At 35.7% G+C, this 18,485-nt stretch overlaps 1 protein-coding gene across 2 annotated transcripts in view; it reads left to right on the top strand.

Moving 5' to 3' along the window:
* Positions 1-18,485, top strand: part of PPME1 (protein phosphatase methylesterase 1) — a 71,972-nt gene that overhangs the window by 30,673 nt on the left and 22,814 nt on the right. For both annotated transcript variants that reach the window (XM_023645745.2, XM_070274412.1), the window contains exons 4-7: positions 11,589-11,646; positions 12,100-12,151; positions 16,729-16,883; positions 17,756-17,846. In XM_023645745.2, the coding sequence (XP_023501513.1) occupies positions 11,589-11,646; positions 12,100-12,151; positions 16,729-16,883; positions 17,756-17,846 (356 nt within the window). The remainder of the gene's footprint in view (positions 1-11,588; positions 11,647-12,099; positions 12,152-16,728; positions 16,884-17,755; positions 17,847-18,485) is intronic.

The raw sequence follows: 18,485 nt of genomic DNA, 5'->3' as shown, positions 1-18,485 counted from the left end.
AGTAGTAAATGTACTCTGGTTGCCCTGAGCCAAGGTCAGAGCCATCAGAAATGGCTCATGTACCATGACTTGCCTGGCTCTGCTCTAAGCCACTACACTGTCACTGGGCAACTGACATGTTGGAGACATGGAAGGAAAGAGAGAGGTGACTGGGGAGAGGCATAGAGGAACATCTTACTGGGGATGTCACATTCACATAACTGAATTGCAACTTGCTAGGGATAGTGACTCCAGGCTCTGCCACATAAGAAATTTGGCAAAAAGTAGCCTGTGGATAGGAAAAACTTTATTGCAGGGATAATACTTAATGGGTCACAAGAGTTTGTAAAATTTTGATGAGAATCAAATATGTAGGCCAGAGGTAGCCTCATTATATTCTTTGAACTTTTGAGTAGCTCCCTAGGACTCTAGTGCATAATCAGAGCTGATGTTACCTATTTGAGCATTCCGAGTCCTTCGAGATAAGGGATCTAGGTAGAGCTAGAAAGGACTTTCCATGAAACGGCTATTGCTTTTGACACTAAGGGAAGAAACAATGAAGTAGGAGTTGGAAGATGTGATTTCTAGTCCCAATTTTACCAGTACTAGTAATATATTCTTGAGGAAATTACTTAAGTTCTTGATCAAGCCAGGTAAGCCTTTATTCTCCAAATACAGTCTCCTTATACTTCAAGCTTTCTTTAAAGATTATATAAAATAATGGATATGAAAACTGTAAATTATAAAGCATTTCACAAATATTATTATAATGAGCTATTGACATGTATTGATCTTAAATATTTTTATCTCACAGATAGGAACAATGAAATAATATGGAAAGTGCCAGGTGACTGATAAATGGCTGTTGACATTGTTATACTTGTTATCATTGTAAAGGATATCTCTAGTTCTTCTTTTAGGAAAATATATTCTACAGATTACAGTTCCATGACAAATTAATGAAATAGGGATTTTGTGATTAAATGAGTTTGGAAAATATTATATATAATATCCTTCTCATCTCTTGGAAATTCAGCCTAAATATCAGTATATTATTAAAGGTTTTAGGATGTTCTTCTAAATAAATCTATTTAATTTCAACTGTGTCTTCCAAATGTATTTGATCATTCACTTCCTTTTTCCTAAAACATCTGTTAGCATACCGCACTTCATGAAGCTTTTTTATAGATAGATCATAGTGTCCCAATTGCTTACCTGGTTTACTTGTATAACCAAGGGAATTCCCCCTCACTCAGTTAACTTAATAGCTTGGACTTTGGCTGGTTAAATTTACCTGCCATTTTTTGTTGTTGTTATTCCTGACAGTGTACCAGCCCACTGAATTAGTTTATATGTGATGGTGCTTTGAAAATAAAAATGTAAGTTAGTGCCTTAGCAGTTGACTCCAGAGGTCATAATTCCTCAAGCACTGGACCATGTCTGTGGATTCAAAGGGCATCTATGGCAAACAACAGGAATAAACCCAAGCACCTTAGCAGAATTTGTCTCAGACCTTCATCCAAAAGATAATTAGTAAAATAGAAGCAAAAAGGCACTAGCATAGCAGGAGGACAAGTATACTGACAGCTAAAGGAAGAGATGAACATCTGAGATTGATATTCATGATGCTAGATCATGAGATCCTTGAAAGCAGGGACTATGCCTTATTTACTCTTATATCTCTAGCACCCAGGGCCTGCCTTGGAGTTGGTGCTCAGTAGTTATTTCGTAAATAAGTTAATGCTGACCCTGAACAATTAAGAAAAGGTTAAATTCTGTTCATTGTTTTCTGTTTAAAAAAGCAGAAAAGTATGTAATTATTCTAAAGGCTTTATCAAATGACAGTAAGTCATTTATATATGGCTGATACATAAAGAACTTGTATGACATGGTTAGAAAAATCCAAAATTCCAGGAGACACAAGTCCAAAGGACATGAAGAGACAATTCATGGAGAATAAACAGACATGACAATGCTCATCCTTACTGGTAATCAGATATGATTCATAGGAGGTATCATTTTTTTACATATCAAATTATTAATATTTTTCAAAACTAATCCTCAGTGTTGGCAAAGGTATTAGAAAACAAATACCTTCAAACATTGCTGGTGGCATTGTAAATAGATAGAGCAGGGGCTGGCCCCGTGGCCGAGTGGTTAAGTTCGCGCGCTCCGCTGCAGGCGGCCCAGTGTTTCGTTGGTTCGAATCCTGGGCGCGGACATGGCACTGCTCATCAAACCACGCTGAGGCAGCGTCCCACATGCCACAACTAGAAGGACCCACAACGAAGAATATACAACTATATACTGGGGGGCTTTGGGGAGAAAAAAGGAAAAATAAAATCTTTAAAAAATAAATAAATAAATAAAAAAGTAAAAAAAAAAAGAAAAAATAGATAGAGCAAAGTAATTTAGCACTGCGAATGAATCATCAGAATATTTATACCATTTGACACAGAAATTATACTTTTAGAAATCCGTTCTAAGGAAATAATACCAAATACAGGAAAAGCTATTTGTCTAAAATTAACAACCCCAATGTCCAACAATAAGTACATGGTTAAATAAACTGGATGTACCTATAAGAGAATATTATACAACCTTTTAAAACAGTTCTTCTGGACGCTGTGGAAAAAAGCTGAGTGATTTTTTCCAGTTTTTCTATTTTCTAGCTTTAAGTTGTATGTTTTTAACTACTTTCATAATTTAAAGATTTTTTTTTCTTAAATGGAAACTCTTTTCAAAGGAAAAAGTTTGTATTCAGTTCAAAGATTGCATTCAGTTCTGGATCCCACAAGTTAAAGGGAGATTGACAAACTGGAACTTGTCCAGAAAAGAGCAGCCAGGTTTAGAGTACTTGAAACCATGGCATTCAAAGAACAGTTGAAGGAACTGAAAGTGTTTGCCCTGAAAAAAGGAAAGACTTGGGAGATGTAATACTTGCTTTCATTTATAATAATTTTTTAAAAGTCAGCCACATCTTTTAAACATTTACTGTGTGCCAGGTACTGTGCTAAGTGCTTACATGCATGATCCCATTTAATCCTTTCTGTATTTCTACGAGGTTAGGAAGATCAGAACATTGAAATTTAGAGAAATCATACAGCCGATAATAGCACCAGAACTCAAAACTATTTCTCTCTGCCTCCAGTGTGCATGTTTCTCTGAAGACTGGTTCTATACTGCTTAAGAGTAGAGACTCAGGGCAGAGACCATAGAGATATATTTTTGACACACATAAGACAGAACTTTTAGTGATTAGGACTATTTCAAAGCAGCCCAGGCCCTCTACAGGGGAAAAGTGAGCATCATCTCAGTAGTATACCAGCACAGTGCATATTGTAGGATTTAATTGTGAATGTATCTTTCCAAGTTCCTTATCTGTCATTCTGTAAAATCCCTGGACCTGAGTAGAACCCCTTTTCCATGTAAATGTTTTGTAGCTTATTTTTGGTGGGGGGTACCCAGGGATTCACCTGAAGAAGTCCTGTCCTGTTAAGTATGAAGAGAAAGCATTTCTACTTTGGCTTTAGTAACAGAAAAAAATAAATAAGTAAATAAATGTATATACACATACAATCATTTTTGTGGAACTATCAAAGGGTTATAACTAATAAATAACTAATAGAAGGAAATTATGGTGTTTTAAAGGGTAGGCTTTAGATTTTTAGAAAATTTTTCAGAATCCTTTATTCCTTGGTTACTTCCAATATATCAGTTATTAGTGTAGTTGTTGCTGTAGTAATCAAGTTGGTCATATGTAGTGGATAATTCTAAGGCTTCTCTGGCCCTCTCACATAAGCAAGTACTGGGTATAAAAGACTCGCCTAATTGCTGTGGGAGAATCCAGAACTAAGCAGAAGTTGAAGTTTGGCTGAGAGAGGAGAGGAGCAGTGGGAGCTCATTAGCACATGCAGCCTCAGCAGGGAACATTTTTGCCAGCCTCCAGTTGTTTTCAGCTTTGGTATCTTTGAGGGACCTGGGACCAACCAAGTGTGAATTGATTGAAGCCAGGAATTGAATCTGAAGTGTCTGCTGATTCCTGTTTCTTCTTACAGTTAAGTCAGTTCCTGTTAGCAAATATTTACTAACTATATTCTATATTCCAGGTTTTGGGCTGGGTTACTAAGGATGGAAAAATGAGAGTTCGCTCTTTAATAAAATCAGCCAATCACTAAATACTTGTTAAACTCCTACTTTGTACCAGACATTATGTTAGGTGCCATGAATACAGTGGAGAGTTAAACATATATCGTATTCTCTTGTTCATATGATCTTTTAAGTTTAATGGGGAAGATAGGAAAAATGGAGATGGCACATGTGTACAAATAATACAGCAAAATTTTAAGAAGCCTTCATCTCAACTGGAGTTTGAATCTCATAATAGCTTAATCTAGCAAGCTTTAGTTTCTTAATCTGTAAAATGGATATAATACCACCTAGTAAAGAGAGTGGTTGTGAGAATAAACAAAAGATGTGAGGTTCTTGATGAAATACTTGATGAAGCACTTAGTTTTAGATGAGTTTACAGCATCTATATACAAGATACAAAGGTGACAGGAGGGAATGATTAACTTTGCTGATGGTTGAGGGGACTATAAGGAAAGTTTCATAAGAGAGGGGACATCTGAAATAGGTTTTAAGGACTGCATAAGAGTTGGATTAGTAAGAAGGTGTTCCAAAGAGAGAGGAACGCAAAGGCAGTGAATAGAGTAATGGTGAAATATGTTTTGGAAATTATAAGTAGCTTGAGCAAGGGTCGGGAGCAGGGAAAGAGATGACTAGAGAGATCACAGGGGCAAAATATGGGAGGGCCTTGTATACCTGGCTAGGGAATTGCACCTTATCCTTTAGTTCAGGGTAATAGCAGAGGGAGCTGTTTTTAAGCACACTTCCCTCATCATCCACATTAAACGTATCTTAGGCATGTCAAAATTAGGGAGGGTGGAAAGCATGTTTTGCTTGAAACAATTGCAAACATATCTAGATCGTAAAGTTCCAGGGAGTTGAGCATTTTGATACACAATGCCTACTTGTAATTGAGTATCACTGTTTTAGGCAATGGGAAGCTATTGAAGAGCTTTAGAATAATCAAGATACTCGTGTAGATGATAACTTGGGCAGGAGACACAAATGCAGGCAGGAAGACTAGCTAAAAGGCTGTTCTGCTATTACCCAATTCTGAATATTTGATGTCTTGTGGAATGTTAATTTTTCCTCAAAAGGAAACAGTTAAATTAAAATTTTTCACCGTGTTCAAACACTGTTTGGAATAGTACTGTGTTAGGCTACCCAATTTATTTATGACAGTAGCATCAGTCTAATACCAAAACCAGGCAATAATGCAGGAAAACTATGAACCAATCTCGGTTATAAAATAGATGCAAAATCACAAGTAAAGTAACAAAAGATTGAATCCTATAGTGTAATTTAATAATACACCTTGACCAACTAGGTTTTATCCCAGGAATGTGAGAATGGTTCAGCATTAGAAAATCTATCAGTGTACTTAATTTTTCACCTCACTTGATGCCGAAAAAAGACTTGATCAACTACAGCACCCACTCGTGTTGAAAACTCTTGGCAACCAGGAATAGATCGAAAAACTTTCTTACTTTGTTAAGCTTATGTACCAGAAGATTGCAAAAATATACTTAGTGGTGAAACATTAGACACTTTCCTTTTAAAGTCGGGGACAAGATAACGGCGCTGTTTTCAACATTATACTGGAGGTTCTAGCCAAACAATAAAACAAGAAAGAAAAATAAGTTTTAAAGATATGAAAAGAATGAGAATTATCATTGCTTGTATATTGTATCCCTATGAAATCAAAGAAAACCAACTGACAAACTACTAGTTAAGCCATAGTTTACAAAGTCAATATAAAAAGTTTACTTTTCCTAAATACTAGCACTTAGTAAATTTGGAAATATGATAGGAAAAATGATCCTATTTATAAAAGCAATGAAACTATAAAATACCTGGAAATAAGCCTTATTGTTTTTAGAAAAGTTTAAGACATTTGTGGAGATAACAAGAACTTCACAGAAGGATATAAAGGAAAATCTGAATAGAGAAATCATATTCCTGTATGAATCTGACTAACTCGTTAAAATCTCAATGAGGGGCCGGCCCGTTGGCGCAGCAGTTAAGTGCACATCTTCGGCTTTGGTGGCCTGGGGTTCGCCGGTTTGGATCCCGGGTGGGGACGTGGCACCGCTTGGCACCCCATGCTGTGGTAGGCATCCCACATATAAAGTAGAGGAAGATGGGCACAGATGTTAGCTCAGGGCTAATATTCCTTAAGAAAAAAAAAATCTCAATGGAATTTTTTATGAGACTTGATCAACAAACTCTAAAATTCACAGAGAAGAACAAATAAATGTCTGATGATAACCAAGATAATTTTGAAAAAGAGCAATAGGGGACTTGCCCACTCAGATATCAAAACATATTTTAAACTCTATTAATAATATGGTATTGGGGGCTGGCCCCGTGGCCAAGTGGTTAAGTTCGCGTGCTCTGCTGCAGGCGGCCCAGTGTTTCATTGGTTCGAATCCTGGGCGCGGACATGGCACTGCTCATCAAACCACACTGAGGCAGCGTCCTACATTGCCACAACTAGAAGGACCCACAACGAAGAATATACAACTATGTACCAGGGGGCTTTGGGGAGAAAAAGGAAAAAAATAAAATCTAAAAAAATAATAATAATATGGTATTGGCAGAAAGAGTTAAGAAATAAGCCCATGTATAAAAAGAAATTTAATATATGATAAAAATAATCCAAATGGATTAAACTACTTAATTTGAAAAACAAACATAAGAACATTCATATATGACTTTGGGGCAGGTCTTCTTAAACTTAGCCACAAGAAGTAAAAGCCATAAAAGAAAGGTTGATAAGTTTTACTTTGCCAAAACCAAAACTTCTAGACAAGATACCTTAAAGTTACAACACAAGCTCTGTGCTAGGTAAAAAGTATTGAAGTGTGTGCAATATGAATAACAGGCAAAGGGTTAATATTTTCATTATTAAAAAAAATAACTACAAAGTAGTAAGAAAAAGACAATCCATTAGAAAAATGAACAAGAGATATGAAGTGGTGGTTCGCAGAAGAGGAAATATAAATAACTGATAAACTTATAAAAATGGGTCTACCTGACTATTAATGAGGGAAATATAAGGTAAGATAAAAGAATACCACTTTTCACTTATCAGATTAGCCAAAATTATGAAGTTTGAGGAGGTCACGTGTCTGTGAGGATACCTATTTCTCCACACCTTCACCAGTACTTCATATACCTCTCAGAATTGTTTTGTCAGCTACAAAGGGCTAATATTTTCCCATCCTACTTCTCAGGGAGATAATTTGGTGAGATAACAAAGTGATAAAGAAAAATGTTATTACTACCTAGATCTTACTTTTAATCTTGTCTCTTATTCTCTAGGCTAAGGCTTGGCTGAACTTTGGCTGTACATTAGAATCACCTGAGAACTCTAAGGCGTTTAGATACCCTGGCCCCCTCCCCAGATCACTTAAATCAGAATTTCTGGTGGGTTAGCACCTGGGCAGTAGTATTTCCTAAAGCTCCTTATGTGGTTCTGTTACGCAGCCAGGGTGAAGAACCACCTGAACCCAGGCGGCTTGGATTTTAATCTTGGCTCCGCCACTTTATTAGCTTTTTCACCTTGAGCAAATTACTTAATCTTGCTGTAAAATGTCCTCACCTGTAACACATGAAAATTATGTCTGGATAAAAGAGTTGTGAGGAGAAAGTTAGATACTTCTTTCGAAGCACTTGGATTGGTGCCTGACACATAGTAAGATTTAATAAATATTAAATGCTGCTGCTATTGTTGCTGTTATTGCTAACATCACAAATTCTGTTGAGAAAATGATTGGATAAGTCTAGTTCTTAAACAGCTGCTTTTCAATGAGCCATTCCAGAAGTGGCAGAGTTGTACTGTTTGAGACAAGATCTAGAGTGGTTACCATAGATAGGCTCTAACACTTTTTCATTATCTATAAAATGTGTTACTCTCTGAATTTACCTTGCTCATTTATTTTCTAGTCTTCCTCTGCCACACCAAAATATAAACATCGTGAGAGCAGGAACATTGCCTTTTTCAAATTGTAACTCCCAATACTCAATTGGTGCCGTATTTTTAGCAGATGTAGTTTAGAAAGATTTGTTATACAAGTGAATGAAAAATCTGTTTTTAGTATTATTGTTAGTGTTTTCTGACAGGCACATAAGATGGTAAATTATTGCTTTCAAGTTAAAATTAGAATTGACAATTACTGCCTTCAAATATTTTTTTGCTGTTTTGTGGACCTAGTTTTACTTTTTTTTTTTTTGATGTACAGCAATCAAGCCAATTTTACACTCTCTTTGCCACTTAATTTTATTTCCAAAATATAGATTTGTTTTTCGCATTGAAGGCCTTACTGCCACCATAATGCATTAAATAACTCTTGTAAATTAGCTTTCAGAAACAAATAGCAAAATACAGTAGAATTTCAGCCCTTTGTTCTCTTTAAAAGTATTCATTAGTTAGGGTAATAGAAGTAGAAACAGACTTTTTTCTAGGTGATTTCAAAAATGTGATTTAATACACAAACAATGAACTATCTGAAAAAGAAATAAAGAGAACAATTCCATTTACAATAGCATCAAAAAATAAAATACTTAGGAATAAATTTAACCAAAGAGGTGAAAGATCTGTACACTGAAAATTATAAGACCTTGATGAAAGAAATTGAAGAGACACAAACAAATGGAAAGATATCCATGTTCATGGATTGGAAAAATTAATATTGTTAAAATGTCCATACCCCCCAAAGCCATCTACAGATTCAATCCAATCCCTATCAAAAGTCGACATTTTTCACAGAAATAGAAAAAACAATCTTAAAATTCATGTGGAACAACAAAAGACTTCAAATAGAGCAATCCTGAGAAGGAAGAACAAAGCTAGAGGCATTACAATTCCTGATTTCAAACTTTATTACAAAGCTGTAGTAATCAAAACCATATAGTACTGACATAAAAATAGATACACAGGCCATTGGAACAGAATCAAGACCTCGGGAATAAACCCGTGCTTATATGATCGACTAATATTTGACAAAGAAGCCAAGAAGACTGAATGGGGAAAGGATAGTCTCTTCAATAAATGGTGTTGAGAAACTGGATAACCACATGCAGAAGAGTGAAATTGGATGCGTATCTCATACCACTCACAAAAATTAACTTGCAACAGATTGAAGACTTAAAGACCCAAACCTATAAAATTACTAGAAGAAAACAAGGCAAAAGCCCCTTGACATTGGTCTTGGCAATGATTTTTTTGGATGTAACAACAAAAGCGAAAATAAACAAGTGGGACTACATCAAACTAAAAATCTTCTGCACAGCAAAAAGCAAAACTCAGTGAAATAAACATGCAACCTACAGAATGGGAGAAAATATTTGCAAACCATCTATCTGATAAGGAGTTAATATCCAAAATATATAAGGAACTTGTACAATTCAATAGCAAAAAAAAAACAACCCAATTAAAAAATGGGTAAAAGACTTGCATAGACATTTTTCCAAAGAAGATGTACAAATAACCAACAGGGGCATGAAAAGATGCTCAACATCACTAATCATCAGGAAAATGCAAATGAAGACCACAGTGAAATATCACCTCACAACTGTTAGAATGGCTATTATCAAAAAGATAAGAGACAAGTGTTGATGAGGCTGTAGAGAAAGGGAACCCTTGTGTACTGTTGGTAGGGATGTAAATTGAAACAGTCACTATGAAAAACAGTATGAAGGTTTCTCAAAAAAACTAAAAATAGAACTGCCATATGATCCAACAATCCCACATCTGGATATATATCCAAAGGAAATGAATACACTATTTTGAAGAGATATCTACACCCCCCTGTTAATAGTGTTATTTACAATTGCCAAGACATGGAAACAACCTAAGCATCCATCAGCAGATGAATGGATAAACAAAATGTGGTACACATACACTCAGTAGAATATTATTTAGCCATAAAAAGAAGGAAATCCTGCCTTTTGCAGCAACATGGACAACCTTGAGGCATTATGCTAGGTGAAATAACACAGACAGAGGAAGACAAATACTGTAGGTTTTCAGTTATATGCAGAATCTAAAAAAGCCGAACTGAATTCATAGAGATTAGATTGGAAGTTGTCAAGGGCTGGGAGGTGGGGAAAGTGGAGAGATATTGGTCAAAGGGTACCAACTCCCAGCTATAAAATGAATAAGTTCTGGGGATCTAATGTAAGCATGGTGCTTATAATTAATCATACTGTATCGTACACTGGAAAGTTAAGAGACTAGATCTTAACTGTTATCACCACACACACAAAAAATGGTGATTAAGTGAGGGGATGGAAGTGTTAACTTCCCTTATTGTGATAATCATTTTGGAATGTACATGTGTATCAAATCACTGCATTTTACGTCTTAAGCTTACATATGTTTTATGTCAATAATATCTCAGTAAACCTAGGAGAAAAAAAAGGTCACAGGAAATACCCAAAGAGATGACGGGGGCTACATTTGGATGACAAATCAAAGGGTTTTTTTTTCTCCTCTCTTCCTATTAATTTCCTATATTTTCAACATTTTTAGAATGAGAATATATTCAAGATGATATATTTAATCACTTGAAATGAAGGGAAGATGTGATTTAAGAAATCTGACTTGTTTTGTGTTATACATGGACCATTATATTGGTAACTTACCTTCATTCTGGTTCTGTTTTTACTACTAACTTGTATATGACCCTGAGAAAATAATATCCTTTCTCTTGGCCTCAGTTTCCTCATTCATAAAATGTGATGGTTAGGTTAGATAGTTCTCCTATTTAATTCTTAGGAGTTAAAAAATGTTGATGATGTTTATAACACTAATTGTGTTGTATAATTGTCAAAGAATCTAATTCATTTGAAGAAGAAGATCCCCAATTATTTCAGGTTTGTTTAACCCTTTAAAATTATACTTTTCCATAATATTATGATTTCTTTTTCTATATATTTTTATTTAACTGTGGTACCAGCTTGTGTGTACCGTGGCATTTGTCTTAAAGTAAACCTTTGGTAGATTTCATGACTTGTACTGTTTTCAGGGTTATTTCATGATGTGAATGTCACATTTGTGTGATATCCTGAGCCAATATATGAATTGACTCATGGTCCTTATCTAGGGAATTTCTGTTCCAGAGCAGGAAAAAGATAACCAAGGAATATGGATGAAAATCATAGGTAATAGCAGAACTCAGAGGGTCATTGTTTAGAGGTGTTTATTCTGTGTTTCATGAGAAGCTGGGAAAAGCTAGGGTTTAAAGAGAGCTTTAGGTGGAGAAAGCCATATTTTGAAGTTGAGATAGAACCAGAATATGTACAAAAAAAGCAGAGAATCATCATTTTAAAAATTTTGCCTAAAAGTGGAAAGTCGTCTTTTGATTCTCTTGAGATCCTTGAGTATTAATGGCAGTTCATTCATCAGAGTTATTGTTGGTGATGGGGAAAGATTTCCTAACCCAGGTGTATCTTACTACTTTTCCTTTTCCTCCTAGGCAGCGATCATTAGTAGGGTTCAGTGTAGGATTGTGGCTTTGGATCTTCGAGGTCATGGTGAGTAAAGTTCTTAATCACTGACTCAATGACATATTTGCCAAGCCCTTTGAATAGTGTTAAATATTACAAATTTCAGTGTAGCCTTAAAATAACTTGGTCTGTTCCATTTGGGCATTCCAAAAGAAATCCTAGCTTTTAGTTTCATAAATATTTTATAAACACACATATGTATATTTGTTGTTGTTTAGCTAAGAAAATGTCCTTTTATGTAGCCAAATTCTGACGCTGGTGATATATAAGGAATGTGGATAGATCTTTGGTAGGCTACTGTAATTATCTTCCTTAGGATGGCCAGCTATAAAGATGTATCTGTAACATAGAAAATCCTTGCTAAGCGTAATTATAAAAGTCCTCATTTCACTGTCTAAAGATGAGATTTTTGAAAGAGAATACTCTTGCTTTTATAATTCCTATCCTTGGGAATTTTATTTTTAAATATTTTCTTTTTAGGCGAAACAAAAGTCAAGAATTCTGAAGACCTATCTGCAGAAACAATGGCAAAGTAAGTAATCTAATATTGTTTATACATCACCTGGCTTCCATTACTATTATAAATAGAAGTATAACTTTATCACTCTCCTGGTAAGATTGTTGGACAATAATTAGCACAGAGAAAATTTTACTTCTGTTCTCTTTCCTCTGTCTGCTGTCTCCTTACTATATAATCTTGAAAGAAACCTCCATCTTTCTTGGTATAGTCACTGTGATGGTCATCACATACAGCGCTTGGAAATTTTTCAAGGCACAGTTTAGTTTGTGTTGGCTTTTGAAAAGTTTTCTTCTGTTGACAGAGTTGAATAAAATCTGGTTATCTATTGGGGACCCATGCTTGGAAAAGTAGTGTACTCCAGAAGTGCTGTGAAATGTTCTTAAAGTATCCTGCTCACATTCTTTGTCCAACTGCATAGCAAGACAGGAACAGGGTATTAAAGAATAACTTAATTATACCCTGGACCTCAGAGTAAAAGATGAATGTAGCATATGCAGTGGCTCTCAAACCTTGTCACTCATCAGAATCACCTGAGAAGTGATTAAAATACAAATGATTTGGCTCCACCCCAGACCTACTGAATTAGTGCTTCTACCAATGGGATCTGGGCATTTAAATTTTGATAAAGCTCCATGAGGGAATCTGATGCAGCCAGTCCCATGAATGGTGTTTGGAAACCACTATCCTATATTGTTAACAGGATTCTTCTAACTACCCTGCTTTAATACATGCTCTCTCATGTACTTAATACATGCCCTCTCAAGTATTTGACCAACGTTGGCCAAAAAAATCTTGTCCAACTCATGCGGCCATAATTTTATCATTATAGTAGGTCCTGTTTGTGTGCTTTCTAATGTGCAAGGCTTTATTAAGTGTAAATTAAGCATTTATTAACAATAAATAAGTTATTGATTTTAATTAATCTGTATTATTAACTCTGAAGTGTAGGTATTATTATCACTTTTTTGCCAATGAGGAAACTAGCTCACATAGGTTGAATAGCTGTATGAGGTCACACAGTTAATAGGCCAGAATTGTGTTCATTCACCTATAGTGCTTGGCAGAGAGAAAGAGAAATAACAATGTATGAGTACCATTCCATTCAATGCATATATGCCCGAGAAACTACGAAAAGGGAGCCACAAATGTTTCCTCAGTTGTTCCTAATGCCTTTGTAATGTGAGAACCATGAAGCCTGAAGTAATCAAGTATGTTAGTGATACCTGTAGAAAGATTTGTGAATGATTTTTAAGGCTTTAAAGGGTTTCTTGAGTGTTGACAAAAAAGTGAAATACATCATCTAAGTTGCCAGGCAGCCAGCCAAAGGGTGATGATGGCTTGGCTAACATTCTAGAGAAAACTGAAGAATTAATTGAGGACCTTGAGGAAACAGTGCCTAAAAATGTATCAGTCTGGGACAATCAAGAAAGAAATTTGAACAGGGAAAGTTTAATGTAAAGATTTATTAACTGTATCAGGGGATTGGAGTAATGAGGAATTGGCTAGTATGAACTAAAGAGAATGCTAAAGAATAGAGGGTTAATTAACTTGATTGTGGGAATCATTTCACAATGTATACATATATCAAATCATCACATTGTACACTTTAACCATATTACAATTTTATTTACCAATTATATCTCAGTAAAGCTGGAAAAAATTTCAAAGACAGAATACAGGAATAGCAGATGTAAGAAGCAGCCACTTTCCCCTTGGGCTTGAGATAGAACAGTAATGGAAGAGGTTGAGATCTAGACCTTGTTAGAGAGGGCATGACTATGGTTTACTGAAGGCAGGGAAGTCACTTTGATGCAGTGTTGGCAGAACTTGCTAGAAATCTGCCCTCCAGGGTGCAGGGGAAGCTGTTCACACGGACGCATCTCACCAAAGGCACTCTGCAACAAAAATACTGGGAGGGGCTCCAGAGATCTGCTGTACAACATAGTGCCTATAGTTAACAATAAGATATTGTGTGCTTAAAAGTTTGTTAAGACGGTGGATCTCATGTTAAGTGTTCTAACCACACACGTGACAAACACATGCACACATACACAAAAAAGTGACGCAAGGGAAACTTTTGGTGATAAATGTGTTTATTGCCTTGATTGTGGTGATGGTAACATGAGTGTATACCTATATCCAAACTTACCAAATTGTATACATTAATTATATGCCATCTTTCTGTGTACCAATTATACTTCAATAAAGCTAGGGTAAAAAAACCCACTGGGAATGGAGTGTTGGAGAAGCCACCTTGTGCTGCAGGACTTGGGCACTGGGAAAGCTGTGTGTGCTGCAGGAGCTGAGGGCTTCCCATGCTGCAGGACCTGGGTGCTAGAAAAGTACAAGCTAGAGGAGCTTGTGGAGTAAATGCACATGAACCAGGAACAAAAGCCTGTCTTTCTGCATTGTTTCTCCTGCGCCCTCTACAGACATAGCTTAACTTCATGCCAGCTGGCTAAGGAAAAATATTTAAAAGCCTCAGATCCAATTTTGTACAACATGAAATGAAGGGTGAATTGGAGCTGAAAGACAATAAGTTGATTACAGGCACTCCCATACAGGCACAAAAGTTAAAAAGAAAATAAATGATTAAAACTATATACAGTAGATGAAGATGATTATCAAGAATCAGAAGAGCCAACAAGTTGGATTCTTGCTGAAATAGTCAAAGCAATAAAACATTTATATGATTTCCAAATTCAGTCACTCTGTGAAACAAAAATCTCTAAATGGGCATACTTATGAGTGATTTAGTGGGGTTTTCAGGTAGTCCTGACAGCAAGTTTTTTGCCTTACATATCAACTTTAGAACTTAAACCCTAAAAAATATGCAACTCCACCGAAAGTAGAAGAGCCAAGTTTGAGCTCAGGTTGCTCTGATATTCCTTTTTCTGTTATGTCTGTGATATGCTATACTGCTTCTCAGGAAAGTATGACAGAATCCCCTTAAAAAGCATGTACCAAAGTTATGGTATATCCAGTTACAGAGTAGATTTGTAGGTAATCCCTGCTACTTCATCTGTATTTTATTTCTCTGGAATTTCAGGACATGTCTCAAGTAAGGCGCTAATCTTGGTGACTGAAAACTTTGACTAACTTTAATAAGAATAAATCTCTTTTGGTGCTAGATGATCAAGTGATTGATCATAATCGCCTGTTACCTGGATGAAATATACCTTTCCTAAGCTTAGATACAATATTATGCTGGTTTGTTTCAGACCCTATCCACCTTCATGCATAAAGCAGAACCCCTCCAAATCAGTTAGTATTTTAGGGAGACCCGAGACTTAGATAATCTTCCGTAGCATCCTTTTATTTTGCTCATTATATCTGTTAATAACCAAAAGTTTTAGCCTTAAATTTAACTTCAAAGGAATATTGAACTACTATTTGTTTTTGTTTATAAAATTGGGTGGCCTTTTTATCTCCCATTCAGATTGTCTGCAGATGCTCCAGTTAACCTATTCATATCTGTAATTGTTGTAAGATTAATTCCTTCAGAAATAATTAATAACATTTATCTTTGCCATTCTGAATACCGTGGAGATCATATTTGAAAGGCTGTGTCCCCACATCCACACCTGCTATATTTGGCTAACGTTATGTGAGTGCTTGAGATATATAGTGACACTCAGCAAGACAAAACTCTTTTGAAGTTGACTGACTCAGCTACTCCCAAAGGAAGACAGTAGAGCCATTGGTCTCTAGAAACACACCATACCTTACCTATTGCTATAGCAAAGAAGGCCTATATGCAAATAAAAACCAAAGTTCCTACTTCAGTTCTCATTTTCAAAGCTTTACGGTTTGACTTTGTTAAACAGTTCCACTCCTAATTAAAGACTAGCACAGAAGCCAATAAAAATTAGCCCTGAACGTCTTTCTAATTTCTCAGAACACTATACTTACATTTATGTTCATACTTCAAACAACTTTACATGACAAATTGTAAGTAATAAGTAACATTTGTGTAGCACTGTACTCTTTTCAAAGTAGTTTCACATTAACTCTCTCAGTTAATCCTCAAAGCAATCCAGTATAGTAAATGATATTCTTATCCTCATTTTATGGATGTTGAAACTATCTGAGAGATTAAATCACTAATCTAAGTCTACATGGTAAAAAATAAATGGAGGCTGCAATTCGTCTTGTGACTCCAAACTTCACTACATTATAGTGCTTAATAAAATTGTTTTCCTGTTTTATAGATGGGGAAACTGAGGTGTACAGCAGTTAAATGATTTGTCCAGACTTTCAAGCTTAGGTTTAAAATAAAGGTATATGTTTATGTAATTATACTAAATTTGTAGAATAGTGAAACTGTTATGTAAAGGAAAATTAGAAAATTTGGGTTCTTAGTTCTTAAGCTGCCACTTATCAGAAGGGCTAGATGTGTGGCTACATGTTTAGATACTGTGGGGCATGTTAGGTAGGAGATTTACATAGGTACGTTTGCAAGATGGCTCAACAGACCTTTACAGTCCTAGAATTATTAGTTACAGACCAAAGGAAGAAGTTAGTAAAGAAAACTGTTTTTACAGTGTTGTCAGAGAGCATTCCCAACTTTTTTCCCCTTCTCTTTGCAGAGATGTTGGCAATGTGGTTGAAGCCATGTATGGGGACCTCCCTCCTCCAATTATGCTCATTGGACATAGCATGGGTGGTGCAATTGCAGTCCACACAGCATCATCCAACCTCGTGCCAAGCCTCCTGGGTCTGTGCATGATTGATGTTGTGGAAGGTAAGTTTTTTTACTTCTGACCAAATCAAAATCTTTTGACTTATAAGAGACATCTATGGTAGACTATTATCATCTTGTTTTAATTTACTGTTGATTTCACTCATCTTGAAGTATATCCCTCTGTCTTTTATATCCCTTTTTTTAATGTTATTTTGTGGCAAATGCATTCCAAGTATTTTTTTTCTCAAGATAAAATTGACGTATAACTTTGTTTTAGTTTGAGGTATACAACATAACGATTCAATATATGTATATATTGCAGAATGATCACCACAATATGGCTGGTTAAGATCCATCACCATCCCTAGTTACAAATTTTTTCTTGTGATGAGAACTTTTAAGATCTACTCTCTTAACAACTTTCAAATATACAGTACTGTATTAACTATAGTCACCATGCTGTATAGTCACAGTGTTTGTACCTTGTGACAGCTTCACCCATTTTGCCCACACCCCACATTATATAATCATTTTCTGTGTCATCAGAAACTCTTCATAAATATCTTTTATGGCTGCATAATATTTCAATCGTATGTATGTCCCATCATTTTATTTAACATTTAAAAAGAAGCTGCCATGTCTTTTATGACCCAGCCTCAGAAGTCACACTATTGCTTATATAATATAAGTCAGCCCTATTCACTGTGGGGGTACTACACAAGGGAGGGAATACCAGGGGGCAAAAATCATTGGAGACCATCTTGGAAGCTGGTTATCATATCAGTCTTCTGAATTTTCTTAAACAACATCTTTTTTCCCCCGAGCATCACTGAATTCTGCTGTCATTGAGGGCAGATGTATACAGTTGACCCAGTAAGCGTAAATGCTGAATATGTTAAGTACTATTGTTAAAATTTTTGTTTAATATCTAGGTACAGCCATGGATGCACTTAATAGCATGCAGAATTTCTTACGTGGTCGTCCTAAAACCTTCAAGTCTCTGGAGAATGCCATTGAATGGAGGTAACCCACAAATCTATATTGTCTATATTTTAAATGTTAGATTGTAGCTTTCCTTTTTCATCAGCTCAAGCACTAAGTTCAAAGGAATCGTTCAGTTTCCAAGCCTTAGCTTTATTGAAATATCATGTATGGAAACATTTATGTAAGGAGCAGAATTTTTAAAAAAATGTTTTAAATGTTTCACACTTGGCTCAGTTTTCTAAAACCCATCCTTTTTCCAGTACACTGTAGTACCTTCTAGAATCTTAATAATTATGGATCATCTGCTTTCTAGCTGTTCCCATCTCTAAGGTGAGAGTTTGGACTAAATGAGACTCTAAGGCCTCTTCCATCTCTGATGTCCCATGGTTCTAGATTCACTTTCTTTGTTCCAGAGAAAATGATGGAGAAACAGAGGATGGGTATAGGTTCCTTTCTCAGTTTTTATTTGGGTTTTGGGTAAATAAAAACCTTTTGGGTAAATAATTTTCATAAAAATCACTGATAGAATTGGCTATGGCTTCACTTAAGTAAAGGCTGTTCAGTCATTAATTTATTCATTAATTCAACCAATTATTTGATTAAACGTTTATTGAATGCTTACTTTGTGCTAAAGGGTGAAGATTCAGAGAGGAGTGAAACAATGTCCCGCCCCCAAGG

This window comes from Equus caballus, chromosome 7 (genome assembly GCF_041296265.1).
Source record: "Equus caballus isolate H_3958 breed thoroughbred chromosome 7, TB-T2T, whole genome shotgun sequence".
NCBI classification, from domain to species: Eukaryota; Metazoa; Chordata; class Mammalia; order Perissodactyla; family Equidae; genus Equus; species Equus caballus.
The sequence above is the reverse complement of the archived record's forward strand: the minus strand, read 5'-3'. Positions and strand labels throughout refer to the sequence as shown.